This window comes from Meriones unguiculatus, chromosome 16 (genome assembly GCF_030254825.1).
Source record: "Meriones unguiculatus strain TT.TT164.6M chromosome 16, Bangor_MerUng_6.1, whole genome shotgun sequence".
Lineage (NCBI taxonomy): Eukaryota > Metazoa > Chordata > Mammalia > Rodentia > Muridae > Meriones > Meriones unguiculatus.
In genome coordinates, this window is record NC_083363.1 from 25,223,783 (window position 1) to 25,251,704 (window position 27,922).

The following is a 27,922-nucleotide window of genomic DNA, read 5'->3' on the forward strand; positions in this document are numbered from 1 at the left end:
CCACAGATGCCCATGAGTACTCCAGCCTGTGCTGGCCTGGATGTGGACCTAAGCTCAGCCAAACAGCCATGTTACTTAGTCATGTCCTCCATGAACTTGCTGCCACTGTCAGCCATGAGTGCCACACACAATGACAGCTTTCTTTCTGTTGTGAGGCTCCTCTCTCAGGCCCAAGCTGTTCTGGGAGCCATCTGCCTTTCATAATGGCTCTTTCTTTGGAGGGTCTCAAGTTCAGATTTCAAGGGAGATGCCTAATTTTGTATTTAGGTCACAGGAACTTATCCTTTGGTTCTCTTAGAGTAGTGGTTCTCAACCTTCCTAATGCTGTGACCCTTTAATACAGTTCCTCATGTTATGGTGACCCCAAACCATAAAATTATTTTTTATACTTCATAACTATAGTTTTGTCACTGTTATGAGTTGTAATATAAATATCTGATATGCAGAATGTCTGATATGCAGCCCTGTGGAAGGCTCTTTTGATCCCCAAAGAGGTTACAACCAACAGGTTGAGAATTACTACCCTAGGGGTACACAGCTTGCACCTGGTCAAACAAGCTATGATTGGGGGAAGGTGTCACAGAACAAATGGGTCATGGTCCACTCCACAGGGCCCTGGCTAAAAGAGTGGGTGTCCCTGGCTTGGCAGCCACCTCACTTTCTACAGACTGTAATAGATGCTTGCTAAGGGCTGACAAAGAAGAGCAGGGTATATCCCCATTAAATAGACAGAAACTTCAACATGCATCTTGTGGGAGTGGCATTTGTAGAGAGAAAAGCTTTTAGCTCTGAGGGAATGTAGGGGATCCCTGGAAGCTGGAGATGTTCAGAACCCCACCTTGCCCCCTGTACTACTCAAAGCCCCAAACGTGAGGAGAGGTGGGTGTGGACAGAGTTCCTAAGCCAGTACAGGCTAGGGGAGCCTGGTCCTGTTTGGATGTGATGGTTGTTCTGACTACAGGTGTCTTTGGCACGAAAGGTGTGGAGTTGGAACTTGGTCACTTGTTTTGGGGGCCAGGTATGGAATGAAGAGTCTACAAGAAAGATGCTTATCCTCTTGCTACTGCAGGTTTCTGAAGATGCTTGGAGACCAGATAGAGTGATCTCAAGCTCACTGCTCCCAGCTTTTCCTTTCTTGGCATGCTAGGCACATCATGTTCCCAACTTATGAAGACCAGGTTGCATGAGCTCAGCCCACCCATATCCAGGGACTTCTCCATCCTTTCTGCTACTAACCCCAGCTTTGCAAGGCTTGATGTCAGCCTCATGCCAAACTGACTGCCATCTTCAGACATTTTATCACCTGTTTCCAGTCCTGAGCTTCTCCTTCTGAGTGTTCAGAGCCCCAAAGTGACTTGACTAGCATTTGCTGGTGTCATGCTTGCCTGGTATCATGGTACAGCAGGAATGGATTCTTTGATGGGCATGGTATGGTGGAGTTTGAGAGTGTCTGTAGAATAAATGAATGAACGAACACAGTCTGGTCATAACAGCCCTCTTGTGGTCCTGCCACTCATGTCACCCTTGTACTTGCTCTTGTCATCAACCCACAGACCACCTGACCTTCAGTTCCCCAGTTCTCTCCCTCCTTTCTTAGATCCTTTCCCTGGCTTGTCCCTAAATAGCCTCAGAGTTGGCCACCCCTCTCTGCTATGATACAACTGACTTCTAAGCTAAATGACTTAACAGTCAATCCCAGCCTTGTGTAATGTTTACACGGGAACCTAGGTTGCTTTTAATCTCTGAGTAACCAAGATGCCCCATCTCTGGAACATTGACTCAGGATTCACTTGGGTCTCCCAGCACACTGTCCAAGAGCATGCAGAAGATACTTGAAGCCAAAGCCAACTTGATTGGTATGTACTGGCATCACATTGGCTGGGTCACCAGAGGGAACCTGAAAAGCCCCGACACTGCTACCTATATGTCTCCTGGGAATGGGGCAGGGTAGGAGGTTCCTGAAAGATTCTTACAGATATCAAACTCTGGTGGCTTGTGACTCAGTGGGTCTGTCAGCTATGGGATGCTGTATTCAGCCACTGCTTCAAAAGATAGTCACAAGATCCTGTATTTGACACAGGCTTCCTCTGAGACCCCATATGATGCCCTTATAACTTATGCATGTCAGGTATCAGTCTTCCCCTGTCCCTCCATGAATGTGTTCACTACTTTAGCCTCATACCCATCTCCTAGATAGTTAACCCAGGTTAAGTTATACCCTTCTTTTCTAGAGGCTTCCATGGAGCAGACCAGATGTGTGTCTTCCTTCACACTCTCTCCTCATGTTCCCTTTGCTACTTGTCATGTGATTGTCTTCTCTTAGCTCAGAGATCTTAGCATTTCACTGTGTGCTTGTGTTGCTCACTGTCTAGCCAGTCCCTGGGGGACTCTGCACCCACGCTGTGGGGGCATGGTAAGCACTTTTACAAGGGTTGTGGACCAGTTGAGGAAGACAGACAAGCAGTGATTGGCTCCCAGCCTCTTCTGGGCATTGACCAGCCCCATAGACTCCATGTGGATCTGCTTCTCCTAGCTCCCTAGTGGAAAAGGAATCCCCACTTTCCCCTCCCCTACAGCCCTTCTCCCCTAAGCCAGTTGCCACATGCGCCAGGCTGATGTCTCCAGGCTGCTAATCAGTTTCCATGCCTTGATCTGGATCTCCATGTTTTGTTTTGTTTTGTTTTGAGTGTGACACGCTGATTTCACACATTCACTCCTTAGCTAGGGCCAGGGCTAAGAGGCAGCACAGCCTGCTCAGTACCCCAGGCGGGGACCCAGGCATCCCTCACGCCCAGCCCTGTCTCTGCTGCTCATAGTGGCCCTGTCAAGACCTGCCCCACCCTCCTGGCTCCCCCTCTTTATCTGTGGCTCCCAGCATGTATGCCACCCTCTATCAGTGTATCAGGCTAGCAAGCTTCATCTAAAGTGTATATATTACCTAATAAAATCCTTCTTATTTGGGATTATTGCATCAAATTTTAATTTCCTCACTCGAACAGCAGCATGTCGGCCTGCCCGTCAGTGAGGGGCCGACAGAAGGTGAAAAGAGCGGATAGGCTGCACAAATTACTGCCGGCGATGCCTATCAGCCCTTTGACTGGAATTGACTGGAATTAAGGACTGAGAAATAGGATTTTCTGCCTCAGAATCTGCTGTGGCAGCTCTCATTGGAAGTCCCCAGTAGCCCCCACCAGCCAGCCCCCACCTCAGTAACGCTCCTTCCCCAACTTCCAAAGCAAACTGCATGTCACCTGTCACCTTTCAAGTCCTTAATCGTGTCAGAGAAATGGGGGATGGGGTATCCCCGCTAAGCTTACAAAGAATGAGATGGGTAGTGGTCCCTGAAGACAGTCCAGTCTGTTGCCCATTGCAACTGCTTCACTGGGGACAGACCGCATGGTTCTATCTACTGAAGTCCCAGATTGTGCCCCACTTCCTGCCCACTGGGTGAGTCCTGGCCCTCCAGTCTCTGCTAGCATGACAGACTTATTCCAGGCTCAACCTTCCATTCCCAGTTACCTTGGCTTTTCCCTATAGGGTCCCAGCCATTCAAATGTAGAGAACACTCCTTGGCTTGGGAATGGACCTATCCATGTGGTCTATCAAGGGTCCAAATTAGCTGAAATTGTTTGGAAATTTGTGCATAGCCCCAGACAGGACACCCCAGGTTATATCAGATGTACACAGAAATTCCAGGGCCCAGTTTATTTACATTTCCTGTTTGTTTATAGTGTTATTTAGTGTGTATGTGTTCATGTGTGTGTTCATGCTGCTGGACAGTGGAGCCTGTTATACCCATTTTATGGATAGAAAAACAAGTGGGCCGTCCAGACTTACAGGAATCAAACCCTTAACTGCCTCTCTGCTTCTCTTCTTGTCACAAGGAGTCAGGACCTTGCAAGCCTGTGCACCCTTCACCTCTCTGAGTAGAGCCTTGCTTCCCAGAAGGTCACCTCCTCCCTACCACATGAGTGCCTGGGAAATGGAAGAATCCCTCCCCAGGGCCTGTCTGCAGCCCTCCAGCTGGAGTGGGGTCCCCCACTCTCCCTCCTGTGCCCCTGGGGACCTCAGCTTCCCTCAGAGCCGCAGGCTGCAGGCATGGACTCATCCTTGGAGGCCCAGCTCTGTGCTGGCAGACTATACTTCTCCTCATTCCTCGTCTTTGAAAATAAGTTGCAGTATATTGAAAATATAATCACTGAGACTCTGAAACAAGAGCCATGGGCTCCCAGGAGCCCCCATACCTCCTTGTTAATTCCTTCTCATAACGTTTCCAGGCCTTCTGTCTGCACTTGTATTAAAAGCTCAAAGTTTTATTAAAAGTGGATTTATTTACCCAAAAAGAGATGAAACCCCAAACCTGATTGAGAGCCTAGCAGAGCTTCCTCGGCCGAGGCTTGGGTCCAACTTTGGCTGGGAGAGGAGCCCCTTATCCTCATGTCCCACAGAGCCAGCCAGCCTCTGCTGAGTTCCCCCACCCATCCAGGGGTACTTTGATCCCCACCACAGTTATGAATACACGGCAATGGCATCCACAGGGCTCTGGGGACTAAAGGCTCTTGGGCCACAGACTTCTCTAAACAAGCCAGCATAGCTGCCTTATCCTGTCCCCTTGAGCCCAGCCCAACCCTCCTGAGAGATGGCAAAGCATACATTTGTCCCTTAAGTGTATAGTTTAGTAACTCCACACTGGGGCTTTAGTGATCTCTGCGCTTAGTCACCCTGGCAGGTAGGTCCCTGCTCCAGCAGCTCATGGGGCAACTCAGAAACCCTCTTGTAGGATACATGTAAGCACGCAGGTAGAATGGAGCTGGCTCCCATGTTCTGGAAGCTGAAGTCTCGGGATAGTTCTATACCCTTGGGGCCTCCTGCTGGGGACAGACCCGGTCTTCTCTGATGAATGGTGTACCCTTAGATGGCCAGGTCCCCCAAAAGAGCCTCCAGTGAGATGATGTGGAAAGCTGTGTAGGCCCTTTAGGCCTAGAGTTGTGCTTCCCAGTGGTCCCATGGACCCCCCCATGCTCCAAGGAAGGCAGCTTGGGAGGGCAAGGTGACCGGTTTCCCATATGACTAACCCTTGGCCCCTGATCATTCTAGAACACATGGCATCTCCAGGGATGGCTGGCACATAGGCATTTCCAAATTTCACAGAAGCCAGTGCTTAGAATAGTTCCTACCACAGAGCAGTGACATTCGGAAATGACATTAGCATTATTATAGCAGAACCCTGCAGTGGCCATAGTGCCTGGTGGACAGAAACGTCAGAGCCAGAACATTTAAATATGAACCTGGCTTGTTGTTCACTTGCTCTCTGCTCTGGGATCTCCAGGAGTTTATCGGTTTTCTTCCTCTGTTTCTTCATCTGCAGGAAGGGGCCAGGTCTTAGGATACTGGGAGGCTGGAGTACCTGAGTACATAGGGCCAGCATTTTCAGTAATTGTCTGTGCCAGGGAAGACGTGCTCTTTTCAATAGCATATTTATTCAACTTCTTAATAAGCTCAAAAGATCCAATAAACTCCTGCTCCCTGGAGGAGAGGACAAAGAAGGGGCCAGGCCTCTTGCCATATGGCCTGGTCTCTGCATATACCCGGAGATATTCCCACATTCCCACAGGGAGCTTGGAGGCAGTCCATCTTCTGCACTGTAGGCTAAGGGAGATGGAAAGGCTCTGGGAAGAGCAGTGCACTCTGTGGGAGGAGGTTAAGGCTCCTGCTGTCTCCACACCAGACTGGGAAGACTTGCAGGCATGTTCTTGGCTCTGAGGTACAGAACTATCATAGGGTGAGAATCAGACAAGAGCCCCATTTAGACCTGAATGCTAGAAAGATACTTTCACTCCCCAAAGATGGAGGCAGGGGGCGTGTCTGCTGTCCTACACTCAGGGAAAACTACTAGGACAGTGGTTTTCAACCTTCCTACTCTGCAAATCTTTCATATAGTTCTTCATGTTGTAATGACTCCCAACCATAAAATTATTTTTGTTACTATGTCAAAACTGTAATTTTGCTACTGATATGGATCATAATGTAAATATCTGTGTTTTTCGATGGTCTTAGGCGACCCCAATGAAAGGGTCATTCAACCCCAAAGGGGTCATGACCTCTAGGTTGAGAACCACTGTACTAGGACATGAACCTTAGGTGTAAGATAAGCAGGGACAGCTGACATATGCAGTGGTGTGATGTAGCCTGGAAAGAGAGATAGACAACTCCTGGCAAAGGACAGCTCAGCAAGTGGTGGTCGTGATGGTGTCAGTTTCTTCCATGTATACATTTGTGTATCCTTCAATGAACTACCATCTGTGGAAGCTTACTTCCCAGCATCCCTTCCTAGAAGCTCACTTAACCAAGCCCTGGCCTGTGTGTAACAAATGTATACAGTTGTTTATCCTTCAATGAACTGCCATCCATTGATGGTTACTAATCAACACCCCTTCCTAGAAGCTCACACAGCCAAATCCTGGCCCATACTGCACTCTATCCCTGGGGCACTTCCCTTTTACTTGTTCTCCTTGGAAAAACTCCTACTAATTCCTCACAATCCATCCTAAATGCTACCCCATCTGGATGTCCTTCTCTCCAGGTGGACTAGATGGATTCCTACTCTTTCCTGTGCATCTCTAGATCTCATCAACCCCAGATGTATTCAGCAGCTATCTGTGCCTGTCCTTGACTCCCTGCTCGAGTCTATACTTGATTACTTGGTTTGGGGGAATAGGGATTGCAGAGGGCAAGGCCATTGGAGTCGGGAGCAATGCTGTATGGTACACACTTCCTGGGAGTTGGGAGTTAGCCTGGGAAGGGAAACTGGGGATGCTAGGATACCCACAAAGAAAGATAGCTGCCTAGGACCTCGGAGACTGAACTCAAACCCTTTCTCTCTCCCAACCAGGGCACAACTGTTCGGGTGATCACTGCTGTGGACCAAGATAAGGGACGACCCCGGGGCATTGGTTACACTATTGTCTCAGGTAAGCCAAAGTCTGCATTATTTGACACGTACTCCAGGAGAGCTGCTGCTGGGGCTCAGACTCAAGAAGCTGTGGACTCTACAGAAAGGCATCTGAGACCTGCCTTCACGGACAGTCCTTGCTAAGGAAGGGGACAAATGAATACAGAAGAAAGGAACAGGGTTAAAAGACCATGGTGGCTGGGAGCCCTGGGAACAGGAATGTGTGCTGTTTTCCAAGGTCTTAAGCTGTCGGCCTCTGAGACTCCGAGCCTGAAATGTGGTGGTAACCTCCTTCAGTACCCCAGATTTCTATTCTTATTTGGTGAAAAGGTGGCAATTTTTAACATTACTTTGGAACAAATAGTACTGCTGCTGTCTGATTTCATGTTCTAGTCACATGTCTAGCCAATAAGCATTTAGGTAGCTCTGGGATATCAGCGAAGGAGATCCTTGGCCTCTTCCCCACCAGTAGATCTGTTGGCCATGTAGAACGTAACTGACCAAATTGATGGCTCTGAGTAAGGAGATGCCTAGGTCATGCCTTACCCATAGGCTGACCCCTGACATCTCTAGGGGGCTGTTCAAGGACTATTGCCCTCACTCAGAAGTGTTGGCTCTGTTCCTGAAACACGCACACCTGCTCATGGCACCCGTGCTCTGTGTGCAGTCTCTGAAGGCTCAGCCTGGTGTATCCAGGCAAGCCAGACAGATGAGGAGGAAGTCAGGTCACCCGACCCTACCCCCAAGAGAAGAGAGTGATGTGGTCAGAGCATTTCTTAAAAGGGAGAAAGGCATGGGGATCAAGAAGGGAGTAGGGAGGGTCTCCTGAGCCAGCTATGTTGGTTGGGTCTGTCTCACTTGTTATTCATATATCAGGAACAGTAAGAATACTTGGCTTAAGGTAGTCTGTGGATCACCGACTTACTCGGGTGAAGAGCTCATGTATGGAGAGTACTTTGTAAGCATTTGCTCTTGATAATACTACCAGCAGCTACGAGACTAAGGCAGCTGTGGGCAGCAGAGCACTCGCATGCCTAGGATCATAGGAATCCAGAAATGTTGTAGGCCTCAGACAACCTGCAGGTACTTACAGTACTCTTCTTATACTGAAAACCCAGAGAGCCCCAAGACAGGGCAGATACAGCCAATCTGGACTGAGCATCTGTAGGAATTAGCGCTTGGACCCCTGAATCCCTCTGATGCCTCCTACCATGTCCCCATTCTGGTATCCAGGACAGGATCCAGCCCAGAGTAGACCCTGATATATACTCACCCAATGATTATCATTCCTGGGGCCCACTGGTGTGATGACTCAAGCCTTAGGCATCTCGGCAGCCTGGGCTGGTAGTAGGAGCTCTGTCTTTACATGGCAAGGCCCACCTGTCCCAACCAGGTACACAGAGACCCAAGCTAACACCCACCCCATGCAGTTAACCTGTCCAGATCTGAGGCCCTGTCCCCTCTGGGCTATTTATCAGCCACAGCGAGGGGATTTATATCTGCCCACAAGTGCTCTCCCCACTCCTAATGATCGCTTCTGTTTTGCCAAGAGCAAAGAGGCCTTCAGTGGTAAGTTATGGCTCCATCTCCATCAATTTGTTCTCAGCCCCTCGTGGCCACACTGAGTCTGATGAATGACAAGGTTCTTTCCCACAGAGGACTTGGCATGGGCCCCATCTCTTCCTGTGCCTGCCATCCCAGCACCAGGAGCATCTCTCAATACCAGGCTACGAGAGCCTTTATAGGGGCCTCTTCCAGCCTGAAGTCTGAGTGGATACTCTCTAGCTTCATCCCTCCTGTAACCCAAACAGTCCTACTTCAAGAAACACTCTGTCTACCCCAGGCAGAGCACTGTGGGATTAAGAACATGCTCTGCTCCCTGCCAGCACTATTTCAGAAGGTATTTGACCTACTGTAGGCTTGATGGTGCTTACCTATAATATGAGATTAAAAATCCTAGAGCTGTGGATGTAGCTCAGTTGGTCAAATGTTCCAGGGCTACGTAAAACTGGCTGTGGTGGTGGACACCTGCCGTATCAGCACTGGGTTGGTGGAGGTGGAAGGATCTCTAGAAAGGTCGAGGTCATCCTTGGCTACGCAGCAAGTGGGTGAGTTTGAGGCTAGCCTGGGACATATAACACCCTGTTGCAACGATAAAATATAATAATTTAAAAAATAAAAAGAAGGGAGGGAAGGAGGAAAATAAATTTAAAATAAAATTTAAGAAAAGAAAATAGAATCCCTATATGGACCTGATGGTTCTGGAAGGACCATAAAACACTAAGACTAATTAGTAATTGTCAGAGAAGGATCCTTGAGACTGGTTCATTTTCTTAAGGTACAGAGAAGCATTGAACAAGGACCTCTGTCCTTGGTGTACCTCCATGCAGGCTGGCCAGTACAGCATCCCCCCAAAGTTCCTGAGCACGTGACCCCTGGCTGTTCTCAAGTGAGAAGTACAGTCAGTGTGGCCTATAGGGCTGGGCTGTGGCTCAGGAAGAGCCCACAGGCTTAGCATGTGTAAGAAACAGTATCAATGTGTCCTGTTGGCGGTGTGTTAGGTGGTAGCATTTCAGATTTCCTGTATTACCTCTAGTCCAGTACCAAACTCGGTTTTCAGTTTTAGATTTAAGTTGCACCTGTGCTCAGATTGCTCCAGAAGACCCGGCTCTGGTGTAGAGGTAGCTCCAGCCCAAGACCATGCCCAGCGGGGCACTGTGAGGGCTAAGCAAGCCAAGCAAACCAGCAGTCAGTCAGCCAGTGGGGCACAGATTCCACAGCAGGTGTTCACAGACACAGGCAGCACTCTCTCTTCACCCACACAGATGGCCGAGGACCATCTAGGCCAGAAATGGTGATGTCCTGAAAGGTAGGAACCAGGCACCATATCAGTCTCAGAAACCTGCAGTTTTGCCAGGAAGGTATACCTGTAGCTTCAGAGTGACTGCGAAAACGTCCAGGGTAACTAAGGAGGAGGCAGTGGCAGTGAGGGAAAGGGAAGAGGCTAAAGCTGCATCTTTAGAGGCAGGGCTAGATGTCAGCATGGACTGGGGCTGGGACCCCCGACACACACACACACGCTTTCCCTTGTAAGAAGAAATTTAAAAATTCCACAAGATTCTGCACGCCCAAACACTGGGAGTGGGAACTTTGTCAAGGTTTGGCCATCAAAGCCGGCAAGCATCATAGATCATGAACAGTGATCATGAATGGGGATTAGAATTATGAGCAGAGTAAGGGGAGCCTGACACATCTGTTACTTACAGTGGCTAAACACAGAGTACCTGAGGTTATGAAGAGACAAACTAACTGAAGGTACCAAGGCCAGCTGTGTGGTATGTGGATGGCCAGCATGGGTCCTGAGAGCACTGGAGGGTCACTTGGGCTACAACAGGAGAAGGATGATGCTAGGCATGGGTTTGGGGTGCTCAGTATGGCAATAGTGGGGTTAATGGCTTGAGGAAGAAGAGGCTAAAGCAAGTAGACCATGTCCCATGGGGTGGTGGCAACACTAGCCAGCTGTCATGGGGCAAGGACAGAACAGAGGATAAGAGGAAGGCCAGGAGGCAGCCGGGACCCAATGACTGATATCCAGGTGGCATAGGCCAGGGATGAGTCTGGGGACTGCTCTTCATCATTTGTGTTTTCGTCTCTCTCTCTCTTCAATTGGTGGTGGGGACGGACAGTTCCTGTCCTGCCTTTCTTTGATGATGAGCATTGATACTGAAGTATAAGCCAAATGAACCCTTTCCTCCCCAAATCTTACTTTTGGTTATGGTGCTTCATCATTGCAATGGTAACCCTAACTAGACAGTCTACCACCTGGGTTCTATCCTGACATCCTATCCCAGCAAGGGGCAGATTTCTACACTCCTTTCAATCACACCACAGATAGGGAGTCATTTGGGGACACTGCAGGATAGTGACTTCTACACTGAATCTGTGAGAGTGAGACTGTGTGGATACTTTGGTCTCCTTGGGCAGAGCATCCATTGCTAATAAGTACCTGATAGAGGCAGTCCTCCTTGGAGCCTCTCCCTGCAGTAGTAGTCCTGTGACCATTTAGGTTATAGAGATTTGGGTAGCAAGCCTACCCTAGAGCTTTCCATGGCTTTAGACATCCAGTCTCACCCTCAGTTCAGGCCTCCTTGGTCCTCTCTAGTAGTCTACACCTCTTTCCCCACCTGCCTTCTGTGTACCCCTTCCCAAAGACAGAGCAGAGGTGACCCCAACTTGGTAGGTATGCACATGTACCAGACCTGGCCTAGCTTGACCATGAGTTCGCCTTCACAAGAGTCAATGAAGGAGAGACATTTATCCATTTCTAGGCAGGGAAAGACAAGAAGTGTGCCTACCTTGGCCAAAGGCCCATAGCTACCAAGTGGCAGAGCAGGCATTGAACCCATCTCTTGGGCTCCATAAAACACCCAATTTCTGTGACAACAGAGGTTCCAAGACCATCAGCATTGACATCACCCAAGAAATTGGTGGAGATGCAACATCCAGGGACCTTGCTGGAAGAGGGGCAGACAACACTGATAGTGCTGGACTTCACCATGGGAAGCCCTGCATGCTTTCTGCACAAGCGATAGCTCCCACCAAGAGCGTGAAGTTTCCTATGTGTGTGTGTGGGGGGGGGGGGGTGTGAAAAGCATCTTAACTCTTTTTATCACATATATGTGTGTGTGGTATTGGATTTACACGTCAAGGAAATAATTAGGAACAAGGGCCTCCAGGGGACTCATGGGACGGAACAGGGAGGGGTGGGGAATGTTGAGAAAAGGAGGTTGGTTAGGAAGTGCTAGTCTAGAGTAAAGACTAAATGAGAAGTGTGCTGACTCTAATCTCTCACCCTTCACCTTACAGCACATCTGTCTCACAAGCAAGGTCACACAGGGGACACACCAGGCACCATGGTGGAGGGCAGTGAGGTGCTGGGATCCTTCCCAGATTTGCTATCGGATAAGGGTTTTTTGAAAATACATTGGTTAGGAGGGAAAGCTGGTGCACATGTGAGAGTGTGAATGCCTACACATGGGGGAAATAATTACTTATAGCCAGACTTGTGTGAACCTACACACTCGTACAACAGCAACTCTGTCAAGCCCCTGGCCATGGCCTGCTGGGTCTGCCATCATGGGATACCATCCAGCAACACACATCAAAGCCCTTGTGATTAAGCTGCTGTTCATCTTCCTCCCTCCAGGAAGAGAAAGCTCAGAAGTAGAATCGCTTTGGAAATCCGTATGGCACGCCCAGGCTCTGGCTTGTGATAGCACAGTGGGTACCTGGAAGCCCCAGACTTCAAGCCTAGCATTTAACTGGCCTATGAGGGCTTGGCCAAGGAGACATGGAGGGCAGATCAAAGAGAGGTAACAGGCCTACTGAATGAGGGCTTGAAGGAAAAAACAATGGATTCCTGGGCGTGGCTGGCTGGTGAGACTAAGGTCTCATCTGGTGGTTTGTCATATGGATAAGAACAGGAAGACATGAATATAGCCAATTAGCAGGCCACTGAGGTAGCTTCACCACCCCTCCAAAATAAGGTCAAAGGGTGGGAATACACAAAAGGATGTGAGCAGGCTCTGCTGATAATCTGAAAATAGAGAATATAAGCAAAGGAGGGGACACACACATACACACAGAGTTCTAACCACCAAGTTAGGCTTCTGAGTCCTGGTGGAGGCCTAGGCTGAAAGCCTTAAGATTAGGAGATCTGCTATATCTGTGGGTGCCTACTCTAGGCCCATATCAATACCTGCACCAGACTACCACACTCCTCACCCAGGCAGACATCACCAGCTGAGCCCAGGACAATCATAGGCCTCTGGGACTTTTCTGCCTTGCCTTCTGCCAGCTGCTGCCAGCTGCTATCTATTGCAAAGTTCTCTATCTCTCTAGCCACAGCTGCAGAAAATGTGCTGCCTGTGTGCTGTCCAAGGCTCATCACATGAGCATTCTCTGGCGCTCTTTCCTAGACAGTATTTAGGGATACAGCCTCTGTGTTGGGTGAATTGAATTATCTAAGCACACTGAACATTATTCACAGTTTTCTGCCAAAATGATAAACAGTATGTTATGCTGTACTCCATTCCTTCAGATGAACCCCAAAAGTCTGCAAGCTGCTTCCCCCGAGCCTTTCCTCTCCCCTCTCAGGAACACCTTTCTGGCAGCAGTCCCTTCTGGTGATGCTCTGTGTACCGCCTCTGTGCCACCACTTTACTGCCACCCACATAGGCAGGTTCCTCCTAGCCCTTCCATGGGGCCCAGGAGTCCCTGGACAGGAAACTGCAGCCTACCGCTTGCTTCCTTCCTTTGCACAAGTCAGGTGCACTTTACAGAGGGTTCAGGGCAAAAACAGTCTGGGACTCTTTTCTTCACCCCATCTTCAGGCAGGATTGCCTCCTACTTGGGGGACAGTGGCCTCCCACGTGTCCGCTATCCTACGGACACATCCTTAGACCTCCCCCACTGCTGACTCTTGAGTCGATTTGCCCCACTGGAGAGGAATGAAGCCATGGACCTGTTAATTTGACAGTTCAGGGTGGGAGCTGCTTTTCTGACCCAGTCCTGGTTGAGATGGCTGTAGCAGCCGGACATGGATCCTCATCTTCTCCAGCCACACCCTCAGCAGTTTGTTCTTTTTTCCTTTGGCTCACTGGGCTTTCATCCTCATCTTTGAATGAACTTCCAAGGCCTCTTGGGTCTCAGAAGGATTATAAACTAGTCAACATGCCATTTTGCTTCTCTCTCTCCCTTAACTTGGCACACCTTGGAATTGATTTAAACTGAATTCTTTTCTCATTGTCAATATTGATTCACTTATGGCTGTTTTATTTCATTCTTGACTTTATTTTTATTTTTGAGTCAAGGTCTCTCTATTATACATCTCTGACTGTCCTGTAACTCACTTTGTAGAGCAGGCTGGCTCCAAACTCCCAGAGATTCAACTGCCTCTGTCCCCAGGGTACTGGGGTTAAAGGCAAGTACCTCCATGCTCAGTTCATTCTTGACTTTGATGATATTGTGAATACCCAAGACCCTACCAGCTCTGTGAGAGCAAGGCCACTACTCGAACCTTACCTCTGCCTGTGTGATCCTCCCTCAGCCACCACTTTCCCTCCCCCCGGTCAGCTGGGCCATACCTTCCAGTCCTCCCCTTGCTTGGGGAAAATGTCACATCTGTGTGCATCACATACTACTTGGCCTTGGTCACTTGGAGCCTTTTTAAGAAGTCTTGTGTTTTGGAGACCTGCATCTTCTACTCAAGTCAGACACCTCACATTTGCTGTTGTGATATCAATTGCTTGCTCATCTCCACTGCTGCATATTATCCCATCCATGCAGACTTGGGGTTTTTGCTACTATACTACACACTGCTTTGACCATCTTATCCACCTCTCTGTGCACATGAGGGACACTTTGCCTTGGCCATGGCATCATCTCTCATCCAGCCAGTGTGTTACTAGCTAGAGCCCTTTTTCTAGAGAAAAAGACATTAAAATGCACAGAGCATATGAAGCCCACTTAAGCATGTGTGCAGCATCTCAGAATTCTAACCAAAAGGGTTTTGCTTGCACCCCCCCCCCACACACACACCTTTTTGCCCTAGACACCAAGCAAATCATGCCAGCCTATGGTCTATGTGCAGGGCTGGAAGTTAGGCTTCATTCACCCAGTTGACCACTGTGTATTGACTGAGTAGCTACCATTCGCCAAGCCCCAGAGACCAGCATAGAATGCAGAGCTGAAGTCACTGTCCTTGTAAGCTCACTGTTTAGTAAATAGCATCAGCGGAGGCAGTGGGGCCCAGTTAGGCGAGGCGCTCTGAACAAAGCAGCGCTGTGAGGAGAGGGACAGGTGAGTGGACATGCAGGAAGGCTGTGTCCTGGCAACTTGCTCTGTCCCCCTTGGACTATAGACACAGAGCCTTGCTGCACCCACCTCAGAAAAAGGTTCCTACAGGCCTTTGAACTTGAGATGAGCCTCACCAGGCATCCAGGATCTTGGCTCCCACCTCATCAGATGACTTGGATGACTGCTCAGCTTTCAAGGCAACCCCCAGCTGGGGCTAATCTGAAATAAAAGTTTTTATTTATCTAGCTTGATACCTGGTTCAAGGCTAAATCATACAAGAGAAAAAGCAATAAAAGAGAAAGATTAAGTGTAAGGCTCCCACTTAGGCCTGCCCTTTTGCAATACAGTTACAAAGATATTAAGCCCCAAGTCACCCACAGCCCCCTTATCACCATTCTTGAGTCCCTGGGCTCAGTTTAGCTGAAGCAAGGGGAAGATAAAGTGAATGGAGCTGCAGGAGGGGACCCCCGGGGTATGCTGCAATGAGGGTAAGCTACCAGATGGAGTTCCAGTCCCTCAGCCAGTCAGCCACCTCCTACCCGTTGTGATTCATGACTTCCCTGGGGAACAAAAGGGATTGACATCTGCACCTATGTGGCTGCCAGCCTGTCTGTGTCATCAGTATTTATTATGAGCCTACGGGGGGCCAGACCCCTGGGGAGAGACAGGATTCCACAGCCACAGACTCACCCACCGACAGCCTGAGATCCAATGCTCCATGACCTTGAGCAGGTGTGCCTCTTCTCTGTACCTCTTCTTAGTGGCTGTGGGATGAGAATGACAGAATGGGTGAGAACATTACCAGGGCTAAAGGAGTTAATGCTGGTAGAACTCAATGGCTACCTCTTTGACCTCCCCCACCCCTCCCCGAGGGAGGAGCAGCCTTGCTAGGCCACAGAGGAAGACATTGCAACCAGTCCTGAAGATACCTGATAAGCTAGGGTCAGATGGAAGGGGAGGAAGACCTCCCCTATCTGTGGACTTGGAAAGGGGCAGGGAGAGGATGAGGAAGGGTGAGAGTGGGAGGGAATGAGGAAGGGAGCTACAGCTGGGATACAAAGTAAATAACCTGTGATTAATATTAAAAAAATTAAAAAAAAACACCCTCCCAAGACACGTATACTGTGGTGTGACTGATGATGCAACAGCTAGTGGCACTCTAGATGAACACGTGTAAGAAACAGTTCCCTCAGCCTGGTGGGAAGGGAGCAGAGATGGGCTCAGCAGGAGTGCATGCCTAGCATTCACGAGCCCTGACATCCCGCCCCAGCACCAGATAAACCAGGCATGGCGGTACATGCTGTAATCCCAGCAACTCTGCTCTGCCCTGGAAGGTGGAGGCTGGAGGATCAGAGGTTCACAGCACAGTCAATCTCGACTACATGGTGAGCTCCAGCCCTGCCAGAACACTTGAGACTACTGAAACAGCAGCAGCTGGGAGTGGTGGCTCATGCCTTTAATCCCAGCACTCAGGAGGCAGAGGCAAGCAGATCTCTCTGAGTTCAAGGCCAGCCTAGTCTACATACCCTGTGTCTTAGGGTTTTATTGTTGTAAAGAACATGAACATGGCAACTCTTATAAAGGGAAACATTTAATTGGGGCTGGCTTGCAGTTCTGTGATTTGGTCCATCATCATTATGGCAGGGAGCATGGCAGTGCATAGGCACACATGGTACTGGAGAGGAAGCTGAGGGTTCTGCATCTGGATAAGCAGGCAGCAGAAAGGCAGAGTGACACTAGGACTAGCTTGAAAATTTGAAACCTCAAAGCCTACCCCAAGTGACATGTGTCCTCCTACAAGGCCACACCCACTAACAGTGCCATTCCTATGAGCCAGTGGGGGCCATTTTCATTCAAACCACCACACCCTGTCTCAAAAAGAAAGAAAGAAAAAAGAGAGAGACAGAGAAGAGAAGAAACTATTTCCAGGTTCCTGAAAGTGCAGACTTTATGGGCTCATGCCCTCCTTCCTATATTAACTTGGCCTTGGCTCTCTATAAATCCCCACCTAAAGTTTTAGAAGTGCCTGTGGGTGGGTGTGTATGCTCTCTGGCTTTTTGTTCATGCCCTCTCCTGGCAGATCAACCCCTCCTTGAGAAGGGTGGCTCATTGTCCCTACTGTCAGAAGCCACTGGAATGGCCTCACATTTCCGGCCTCCCTGAAGCCACAGTGAACCATGAACAGAAGTGGGGGTGACTTCTCTCCACACTCTGCTCTTGGAGCTTGGCTCCACATAGCCACAGCTTAGAGCAATGACCTCGTGTAAGCAGCATTTGTACTTCTGCCCCGAAGTCCTCCCCTCTGAGAGCCACCAGACTCTAGCATCGCTCCCCCTGACCTGTCTTTCCTATCAAGCCTGTGCTTGAAAGCCATTAGAAAAGAAAGAGGGAAGAAGAAGGCACCTCTCCTTCATCCCCAGGATCACCGCCTACCACACACATTCAGGCAGACCTGGAAGGACCCACTACACAGGCGACTCACCACAGAAGCCTACAGTACGGAATATCTCTGGGTATCCCAGGAGTTTCTCTGGCTTTCAGGAAAGGCAGTCCTTCGAGGACATTCTCCTGGATAGAGGGACTGATGGGGGAAGGTGCTGAAAGCCAGAGGGTAGAGTATGGACACACATTCTGGGGAGAGGTGAAGCCTTTCTTTTCAGCCTTAGCACTGACTTGCAGACTAGGACTCCCATTGGGAAACCTTTGAGTGAGCTAAGTTTAGTGACATGGGAATAATAGTTAACAGGTCTTGGATGCTAACGTTCACCTGCCCAACCTTAGAGTCCTCCCAGATCCTATGTAGTGTTGCTGTGATTATTTCCATTTTCAGACGTGGACACTGAGTCCAGGTTATACAAGGTCATAAGACAAAGAGTAGAAATGGCTTTCGAACTAGCAGGTTGGGCTCTGAACACTGTCCCTAGATCCCTACCCTGCACAGCTCTTCTCCAAACATGCCCACCCTCTTTGTTCCCCCCAACCCCCTTCCCTTACTCCCTTGAGGGGAATCTGGGCTCCACCCCCAGGCTTCCTGCTTGGCCCTGTTGCACTTCTCTATCTCCCTCACTGTCAAGTGCTCTGCCTAAGGCAATTAACTAGCTGCTCCCCATTCAAATATTTGACCAATATCTGAAGACAGAGATTCCCAAACAGATACTTCCAGACATTGATTGAAACGAGCAAACACTGGCACATAATGAATTTCTTCCAGAGCATCCACATTCTACTGGCCATGCACCAGCCTCAGACCCCTGAAGGGGCTGCTTTTGTCATGGAAACAGACAGGAAGACTCCAAGGACTTTGTGGTCCAGCTACCTGGTCCTGCCACCCTTCCCGCTGGAAGGACATAAAGATATTATACAGTGGGGCGTGTGACTGTGACACCCTCTGGAGGTCAGAAGCCTAAGCTAGAAAGTGCTCTTTGTAATAATGATGCTGCTCAAGCACTGTTTTAAAAGGACCGGTAGCTTGTCCTCCAGTGATGGTTTGATTCTTAAATGTCAGCAAGAGCCATTTTGTTGAGAATCACAGGAACATCTAACAAATGAGGATTTGAGGTCTTGGGACTTTCTGTCTCTGAAGTCTTCAGGGACAGAGCTGCCCAGGTGTGACTCCACTAGTGCTTCATAGAGGCCTTATGGAGTCATAAGATACTGGATCTACAGTGTGGCCACAGGAAGTCCTCCCTGGGACCAGAGGAGGTCCAGCATAGACGTGGCCCTAGCAAGGACTCTGGCTGCACCCAGTGTTGACTCCCCAAATGCGACATACATACTCCTGAGAGCTGATGGCAGTGGCAGGGCTTGCAGACACATGGGGTGTGAAATGACTCTGACTTGCGTGGTGAGCCGTTTATTCTCTTCTTGATTTCCTTCAGTTTCTATTTCTGTCAGTTTCACTCAGGAGCAGGTCTGGTTGGGTACTCATGTCTGTAACACCTCTTAGCCTCGGTTCAGATCCCTTGAGAGCCAAGAGAAAGGAATAGGCTTGGCCCTAGGATATAGCCATAGAGGCAAACCATGGGCCTTATGTCTTCCAGTCACCTCCTTGTGGGGCTGACCAGCTGGCTGTGGCATTTTCTTACATAGCCTCCTTTAGAGTGACTGTTGAAAGGCAAACACTGAGTAATATAGATTGTGCACAGATAGTGCTGGAAGGATGCACAAAAGAGTGGGGCTTGGGATATGAGCATATAAGCACAGCTTTGGTCTTCCATGCTCTTCATGGTCTGGACACTAGGAAGGACTCGTGGAGACTCTTGAAGGCCACGTCTATATGTGTGAAGCCCCTGGCACAGAGAAAGTACTCAGGGATGCCAGCCTTATATGGACAGGATCATTGTCCAGGAGCCACTGTGAGAATGTGGAGTACTGGCACTCCTGATGATACTAAGGGACAGAAGCTTAGGTGGCGCGGATGTCCCAGGAAGACAGGACTAAGATGAGTGAGGGATGACTAAGGGAGACACAGACCAACTGGGCAGATGAGAGGAGCAGAAGGTGAGGTGAAGCACCTTGCAGAGTTGGGATTACCCTTTCTTTAGTGAGACTGGAAGAAGCTGGGGATGCTCAGAAAGCTGGTGGGGTACCTGCAGAGAGGCATCGGGGCCTCATGGGCACCCAAAGCATGCTCTATTCATAGTTGTATCTCCTGGGATCAGGAATGGGGACACCAAGTATTTCCTCTCCCCTTCTCCATGTATGTACTGTGTAGAGGCCCAAAGTCGACATTGAGTGCCTTTGTCACTCACTCTCTACCTTATCCCCCAACCCCCCTCAAGATGGGGGTCTCACTATGTAGCCCTGGCTGGCCTAGAACTCCATATGTAGACCAAGTTGTCCTGGAACTCACAGAGATATGCTTGCCGCTGTCTCCTCATGGCTGGGGTTGAAGGTGCGCCCCATGCCTGGCTTCTACCTATACTTTGAGATCTTTTACTGACTGTGGAACTCCCAGACTGAACTAAACTGGCTAGCCAGTGAGCTCTGGGAACCTGCCTGTCTCTGCCCCTCCAGTACTGAGGTTACAGCTGTGCACCACCACACCAGGTTTGTGGGTAGGTCTAGGGTCCTGTACTCAGGTCTTCCCTTGAGCAACATCTTCTTTACCAACAAGGCCATCTCTGTGGCCCTGCTTTCTTTCTTAAAAACAGAAAAAAACTTAACATATAATGAAGTGGGTTCATTATGACATCTTCAGACATACTTATCATACTTAGCTCTTATTCTCTCCAGCCACCATCCTCACCCCCACCCTCCTGCCAGACTTCTTTCCCATACAGTTTTGCCTTCTGCTTTTATGTTACATGTATTTCATTGCTCTCTCTTACTTCCTTCTCCTCCCTCCTTTTAGAAACTTCCTCCTGCTTTGTGGTTCCCTTTCTACTTTATACATATAAACTTAAAAAAAAAAATCTTTCTATATATTTATCTTTCTGGGTCTGGCTTAGTTCATTTAACATTATCATCTCTAGTTCCAACCATTTTCCTGCAAATGACAGTTCAATCTTCTTTTCAGCTAAATGAAGTTCCACTGTGTACACGCACCAAATTTCCTTCATCCATCCATCCTTCCTTCAACAGGGATCTTGGCTGGATCCATTTCTTTTTTTGTTTTGTTTTTGTTTTTCAAAACAGAGTTTCTCTGTGTAGCTCTAGCTGTCCTGGAACCTACTCTGTAAACCAGGCTGACCTCACAGAGATACACCTGCCTCTGCCTCTCAAGCGCTAAGATTAAAGGTGTGCCACTATGTCTGTCTGCATCCATTTCTTAACCGTTGTGAATAGTGCAGCAATAAAAACAAGTGTGGATGTATCTCTGTGGGATGTTGACTTACCCTCCATCAGCATACACCCAAGAATGATAGATCAGGTCCCACAGAAGTTCCATTTTCAGGATTTTGAGAAACCTCCATCCTGATTTCCACATCAACTGTACCAGTTTACATTCCTACCAGTCATGGATAAGTGTTCCTCTTTCCCGGTCTTTCTTATCACATCTTATTATGCATTGGTTTTAATGATGGTCATTCTGACTGGGGTGAGATGGACTTTTGGTATAGTTTTGATTGGCATTTCCTGGTAACTAATGATATGGATCATTTTTCCACTTCTCTGTTGGCCCCCTGTGCTTTGTCTTTTGAGCACTGTCTTTCATGTCATCTGTCCATGGCTCCATTGAGTGAGTTGGTTTGGGGTGCTGAGTTTTTTTAGTTCTTTCTACAGTCTGGATAGTAACCCTGGTAGAGCATGCAACTGACTGCTGTTGCTATCTTTCTGTGTCTGCATCTTGTTGCTTCCTTAAACCGCCAAAGAAGCATCTTCCCACAGCTCTAGAGAAGGGGGAGGGACATTTTACTGGCTGAATACCAGATGCTGTCAAGTGCTTCCCTCTGGGTACAGGGCATCTCCAAACCCCACCCTTCCTATACCCTCACAGCCACCCACACCCCAGTCTCTCAGCCTGTGACTGCTGCCCTTGCTGGCTATGGCTATGCTTTTCCCACCCACTTCCAGCCATCTTTCCTGGGCCATAACGCCCTCTACTCCTTCTTAGAGGGACCCTTGTGATCCTATTTAGAACCTATGGAAAAAAAAAAAAAAACTACAATAAGCTCTCATGTTGAGCTTTAACCACCTCATCACCTTATCCCAGTCATTTCTTACTGGCTCCCTCATTGTTTTCCTGTACACAGTGATCCCCAAGTGTCATTTGTACCATGGATATCCACCATCTCTGCATCCTAGTTATACAGAAAAAAAGGAAAGATGGGCTAATTGTATACCACAAACAGTGCCCATGAGATACAGGGGGCTGGCAGCATGGCATGATGTCATCCTGTGTAGCATAGAAGAGGGCAGTGGGGCTCCAAACATATTATTGTTGGTGGTAAATTTTCCAAAAAGAGTCTCCCCATGGAGCCCATGCTTGACTTGTGCTTTTATCTGTCCTCCTGCCTCAGCTGTCAAGTGCTAAGATTATAGGCACATGCTACCATGCTCAGTCCATGTAGGGCTTCTTTAAAGATAGATGGCTGGGCCCGTGCTAAGCTGACTCAGGTATAAGTACGGGTACTTGATAGATAGCATCGGTGGCATCACAAATCAGTAGGGAAAGGGTGACTTGTTTAGTGGCTGGCACTGGGGAAACTAGTTTCCTAACTGGAAAAAATAAACCCAGATCCTCAGCATACACCATGCACCAAGGTGGATTCTGGATGGATTAAAGACCTCAGTGTGAAAGGAAAAATACAAAACTCATAAAAGAAAAGAGGGGAGTATATCTCCATGACCTTGTAGAAGGAAAGGACTTGTTGGCACCCAAACAGCATAGGCCCCGGAAGAAAAATGGATGAGTCTAAGGCAGTCAGCTCCATGGAATATATGAGCAAAGTTAACAGCAAGTGACATATGGGGAGATGATTTCAGAATTAAAACCAGTGAGGGACTTGTGGATGGGGTACATGATATATACATGATGAATCTTTGCAAACTATTGGTTCTCAACCTTCCTAATGCTGTGACACCATTTCTCATGGTGTGGTGACCCCCCCAACCATAAAATTATTTCCATTGCTACTTCATAACTGTAATTTTGCTACTGTTATGAATTGTAATGTAAATATCTGTGTTTTCCTATGGGATTAGGCGACCCCTTGTGAAAGGGTCATTCAGGACTCCAAAGGGGTTGTGATCCACAGTTTGAGAACCGTTGCTATAAACTGCCAAGGCTGACTTGGGAAGGCCTTAGGAAAGCAGGCATAATATTCCTGGGGTAGGAAATCCCCATGACTTGTGGGCAGCTCTAGAGAATCTGAAACTACTAGAAATTGGCACTATGCAGATGGCAGCCCTAATGGCCAACCTCAGTTCCACAGTGGCACATGGGGTGGGGGGATGGCGAGGCAAGTCCTTCCTCTGTGGGTCTTGCACAGACTATAGGCCAAGAAAGTACTTTAAAGATGAGAGTCTGTTTGCGCTTGTTCTTTAGGGTCATGATAATGCTGTAGGCCCTCAGTTAAGCAAAATAGTTCCCCTGACTCCCCAAATTCCACCCTTCTCCTCAGTAGGCATGCAGTAGAAGACAATGCTCAATCATTATACTTCAAATTCATTGGAAGTATAATAATTTTGCAGAAATTGCTTTCTTTTTTTGTCAAAAGAACTAATGTAATGTCCTTGATTTTGCCTCTTGGCCTATGAAGGCTAAGAGATTTCCTGTGGCATTTTACAGAGATGGTTTTCCAAGCCTTGCACTAAAGGATATTCCAAATTAGTGAGGAGCGATGTGCTATTAGGTGGAAGCACATAAAATCACTGCTTTTGTAGGTCAGAAATGGCTGAATGTCAGCTCTTTCTTATGGTTTTACTTAATAGGTGTACCTACAGCAAAATAGATATAAATATTTAAAACCAAGCACTGAGTCATAAAATAAATAGGAAGAGATATTTCATTCCTCCAAGAAAGGGGATAAAAGAGGGAAATCAGAGTGACGTCTTTTAGTGAGAATGCATCGTACTCAGAGCTGTACATAGTAAGGTGTTGAAGCAGGGTGTTTGTCATAGAGAAGGGAGCAGGGCCATCGGTGAAAAGTAAAACCCTTCAGGAATGACTTCTCCCAACATTTGACCTTGCACCCGCCCAGCTCTAGGCAGCTCACATGGGCCCATTCACTTATTCCTCAGCACCTGGAAGAGGGAGGTGCTACCATGCACCCACTTTACAGATGAGGTAAGCAAGCTCAGGGCACCTAAGTAACTTGCCCCAGGCCACCCTGCTAGTAAATGTCAGAGGAAGGATTTAGATTGGGCTAATGAGGAGCTGGGGAGGTGGTTCAGCAGTTAAAAAGCTTTCTATGCAAGCAGGAGGACTACAGTTTAGACACCCCCCCAACATATACAAATCCCAGGTGGGCTTGGTAGCCCATCTGTAATTCTAGCCCTGGAAGGTGAACACGGGGGTCCCCAGGACAAGCTAAGCTGGCTAGAGAGATTAGCAGGTTCTGGGTTTGATTGAGAGACCCTGACTCCATGAACAAAGTGAAAGAGGTAGGAAAGATGATGTCCAACATCAACTGTGAGCCTCCACATGCTCACTCACACATTCACATACATACATGTGCAAGCATGTGGGTATACATACACATACACACACAGAAAAAGAAAATAAATATTTATAGGGTAGTAGAGGGTAGTTTCAAAAGTGAACAGAGACCCAGCATACCTGAAAAAGCAAACTCCACCTTTGCCTGCATCTTATGTCCTTCTTGTCTCCTTGGCAAGTGGGAAGTTGCTTGTGTTTCTTTCTCATCCCACATCTATAGAATCCAGAGCCCTGGCCTCACCTTTTGGCTGTTCAATGGGCACATGGTCCAAAAAGTCCAGATCTATGGACACTCTTCCTGCCTTGACCCCACCTGGAGCAATGGAAGTACTTCTCCCAGGCCAAATGACTGACTGAGACTCCCCGAGCAGTGATTCTGGCATTGGGACACTGAGGTATAACCACTAAGGACAGATTTGGGATCAAACAGGTTCAGCTTCAAATCATGGCTCTGAGGTCATCTTTCTGTGGGACCTCAATAGATGGCTTCTGCAAACAGAAGTTGAAAGGTCCAGCTCAACCAGGCATAGACAAAGCCTCGTGCCTGGAAGCACTCTGTGAATTATCACCCACAAGTACCCAGAGAAGAGGTGACTTTGAAGTAGGGTGCTTGGAGGAACGGGGAGGAGCCTGTGCCATCCTTGTCACTCTACCTGGCCCACGCTCTGCACCAGCCTATGTTCCTCCCTCCTCAAGGACTCAAGGACTTCTATTTACATTCCCCCGTCAGGAAGTCTTCCCCGACCGCACAGCTTGAGTTCCCTGCTTAACTAACATGAGCAGGTTAGAGATCCCATGCTCCTCATTCTGTCTCCATCAGTGTTGTAGCACTTCTCACTGAGCCTCACCCCTTCACCCTGAATCCAGGACAGCGCCACCTCTGTTATGGCCACCTAGTTACTGCATTGTCTTCCTTCCAGACATGTGGCTAGTTAACCCCTGGAAAACTACAATCCACTAGATCTTGGGACATGAATTGCTGAGATCCAAAACATGCTACCTTCTGCATCCAGAGAGGAGAGGCTCACGTGGGCTTGGCATCTGCCGGGGACCTCCCCGAAAATTGCCCAACCTTGAACCAACAATGCTTGACTTCCTGCATAACTAGTGATGCATGGAGGCATGGGGGTTCTGGCAGCCTGGTGGTTCAGGATGACTATGGTACAGACAGCAACTGACCAAGCCCCCTGCTCCCACATCCAGGGACTTTCCATCACATCCCCACCCCCACCATCTCTATGCCATGGTAATTGTAAAGGCCTTACCTTCTCTTGTTTATGCCGGGAAAACGGAGACCATACAGCCTCCAAGGCACAGCAACTCAGAACTGTCAGTTGGGTTCCACTGACATAAAGCTGGCTCTGTGTGGCTAAAATGAATACTGACTTTTAACAGATGGGCTACCAAGCACACCTGGCATTGAGAAGGGTGCCCTGACCTGGCTGAACTCACATATAGTGTAATCCCTATGGGTTGAAAGCATCCTCCTCCTCTCTCTGCCATAATTAGGTCCAGGAGGTACCACAGAGGATGTCAGGAGAGGCCCTCTGTGGTGTTTAGTTGTATGTATCTGTGTGTGTGCCAAGGATGTCAGAGAACAATTTCATGTAGTTTACTTTCTCCTTCCACCTTGTGGGGATCCCAGGGATTGAACTTATGTCATCAGGCTTATGTGGAAAGCACCTTTACCTGCTGAGCCATCTCACAGGACATCCATCTTATTTTTACAATAAGAACCCAGAATGCCCCATTCTATAGATGAGGAGACTGAGGTCAGAAAGGTTCTATGATGTATAGACTCATACTAGATGAAGATGTGATGACACCACAAAATCTAGTTCTCTTATGGTCTCAAGCCTCTTTGTCTTTCTCAGCACCTCTTGCCTCACTGGAATGTCAGACAATCCTATCTGTGTAGATCGTACCTGCATTATTCCCATTTTACAGATACAACCCAGAGAGCAAAAATACCAAAGAAAACCCCTCAGAGTCAGCTGAATGATAAGTTGGTAGACACTGAGCTGGCTTCTAGTCTCAATTCTGCCCACTGGCTGTGAAACAGGTAGTGGCAGGGTTACCAGGAAAGAAGATGAGTCTAGGATTGTCCTAGGTTAGCCTATGAAGCTATCAGGAGGCCTGCGTGGGTGGGCTAAGAAGGGCCATGTGAACGGGACTGACTGACTGTGCTGGGCAGGAGGGAGCCGTATAGGGAAAGCCTGGTTTGCCCTGCCCACACCAGCCCTGTCTCTGAGCCACCCAGAACTTCCTTCCTCCTGGGTTAGGGACATTCAGTCGGTCGCTGAGGTCAGGTCTTTGTTTGAAGGACAGATAATTAATTCACAAAGTAATCCCAGCACATTGGCAGATTTATGGAGATCGCCTCTGTCCCGGGAACACAGCCGAGCCATCTTTCATCTCCCAGGAAAGCTAGTCACTTGCTGGAGCACAGGCCCTGGACACTGGAGCTCATTTAGGGGAGTCCCCTCCACTGGGGAGATTGATTGCAGGCTGGGTGATAAAGGGAGAAGCAGGCTCTGGGCTCCTCTGGGCTGTGGCCCTTCTCTGTCCCATTGCCAGGGGCTAGTAAGTACCCAGCTGGCCTCACACCCAGCCCTCCCAAATTGCAGACAGAAAAGCAGAGGGCAAGGGGACCAGGGATAGCCTGCTTCCCAGCTGGGCACTTCACTACTTCTTCTCTCCCCACTCTCCACCTTTCCCTTTGGTGAAGCTGCAGATCCTGGCCGGGATGCCTCAGAGGCCCGGTGTAGTCTCAGAGCTCCACCAGAGGTGAGGAAGGGGAAGGTGTTGCCAGAGCTGATGAAAACTAGCTCTCCAAGCCTCAGGAAGAGGAGACACAGCACTAACTAGAATGGTTGCCTCTGTTTTATAAGTTCTGCTACTACCTTGTTGGCACTGTGGTCATCCTCTTAACACGTAGACTTGTGTGTGTGTGTGCGTGCGTGCGTGCGTACGTGCGTGCGTGCGTGTGTGTGTGTGTGTGTGTGTGTGTGTGTGTGTGTTTATTGCTGGGCATTGACTACAGAGCAAATATTAGACAAGTTATTACTACTGAGTTACACTCCCACCCCTTGGGTTTCTTGAGGCAAGGTCTCACTGTGTAGCCTAGAACTGGTGATCCCTCTGCCTCAGACTCCCTGGTGCTGGGATTGCAGGTATATGTCCTCTGCCGCCTCCATTCCTTGAGTCAGCTGATGGTTTGTAGGTACTCATCAAACATCCCCATGGGTCAGCTGATGGTTTGTAGGTACTTATCAAACATCCCCGTGCTCCAGCTGGAGACAGAGCCATGAACAAGAAGGCAAAGCTGCTTTCCTTAAAATCCAGACAGGAGGACCAAGAAATATTCAAGCAGATTAGTAGTGAGATCATTTGAGGCTGTGACAACGACAGTGAGCGACCCATTGAGATAAAATGGGGACACGATGGAGAATGACTGATCTGGAGTGCTTAGCTGAGGCACTTGGGGTTCTCTATGATACAGTGGCATTTGAATGACAGGAGGAGGGACATCAGGGTGGGAAGGGTGACAATGAAGATGATGACTGTGCAAAGGTGCTGGGGCAAAGACAAACTGGATGTATTTAGGAAACAAGTTAGAAAAATAGTTTTAATGAGGCTAGAGGCTGATCACTTAGGGTCCTACCGTCAAGGGAGAGCTGGGCTTTTGTTTCATTTATATGAAAAGATATTACAGAGATAATAAGTGATCCCCAGAACACTGCTCAGTAGAATGAGCTAGAACCAGCTGAGAGGCCCCAGTGGTGGCCAGAGCGGGGTATTTCCACATCCCTACATGCTCTGCAGTTGGTTATCTGTCTGGGTGTCTCTCTAGCTGCTTCAACAACCCCCTTGTTCCAGGATCCCCCTGCTCCTTCTGCCCTTCATATCACACACACACACACACACACACACACACACAGAGAGAGAGAGAGAGAGAGAGAGAGAGAGAGAGAGAGAGAGAGAGGCATCTGCATGACCCTCACCAACTT

General features: G+C 48.6%; 1 protein-coding gene across 1 annotated transcript in view; it reads left to right on the forward strand.

Annotated features, from left to right (window-relative positions):
* Cdh23 (cadherin related 23) overlaps positions 1 to 27,922 on the forward strand; it is a 372,523-nt gene that overhangs the window by 153,368 nt on the left and 191,233 nt on the right. The window contains exon 9 of the mRNA XM_060369488.1: positions 6,893 to 6,971. Within this exon, the coding sequence (XP_060225471.1) occupies positions 6,893 to 6,971 (79 nt within the window). The remainder of the gene's footprint in view (positions 1 to 6,892; positions 6,972 to 27,922) is intronic.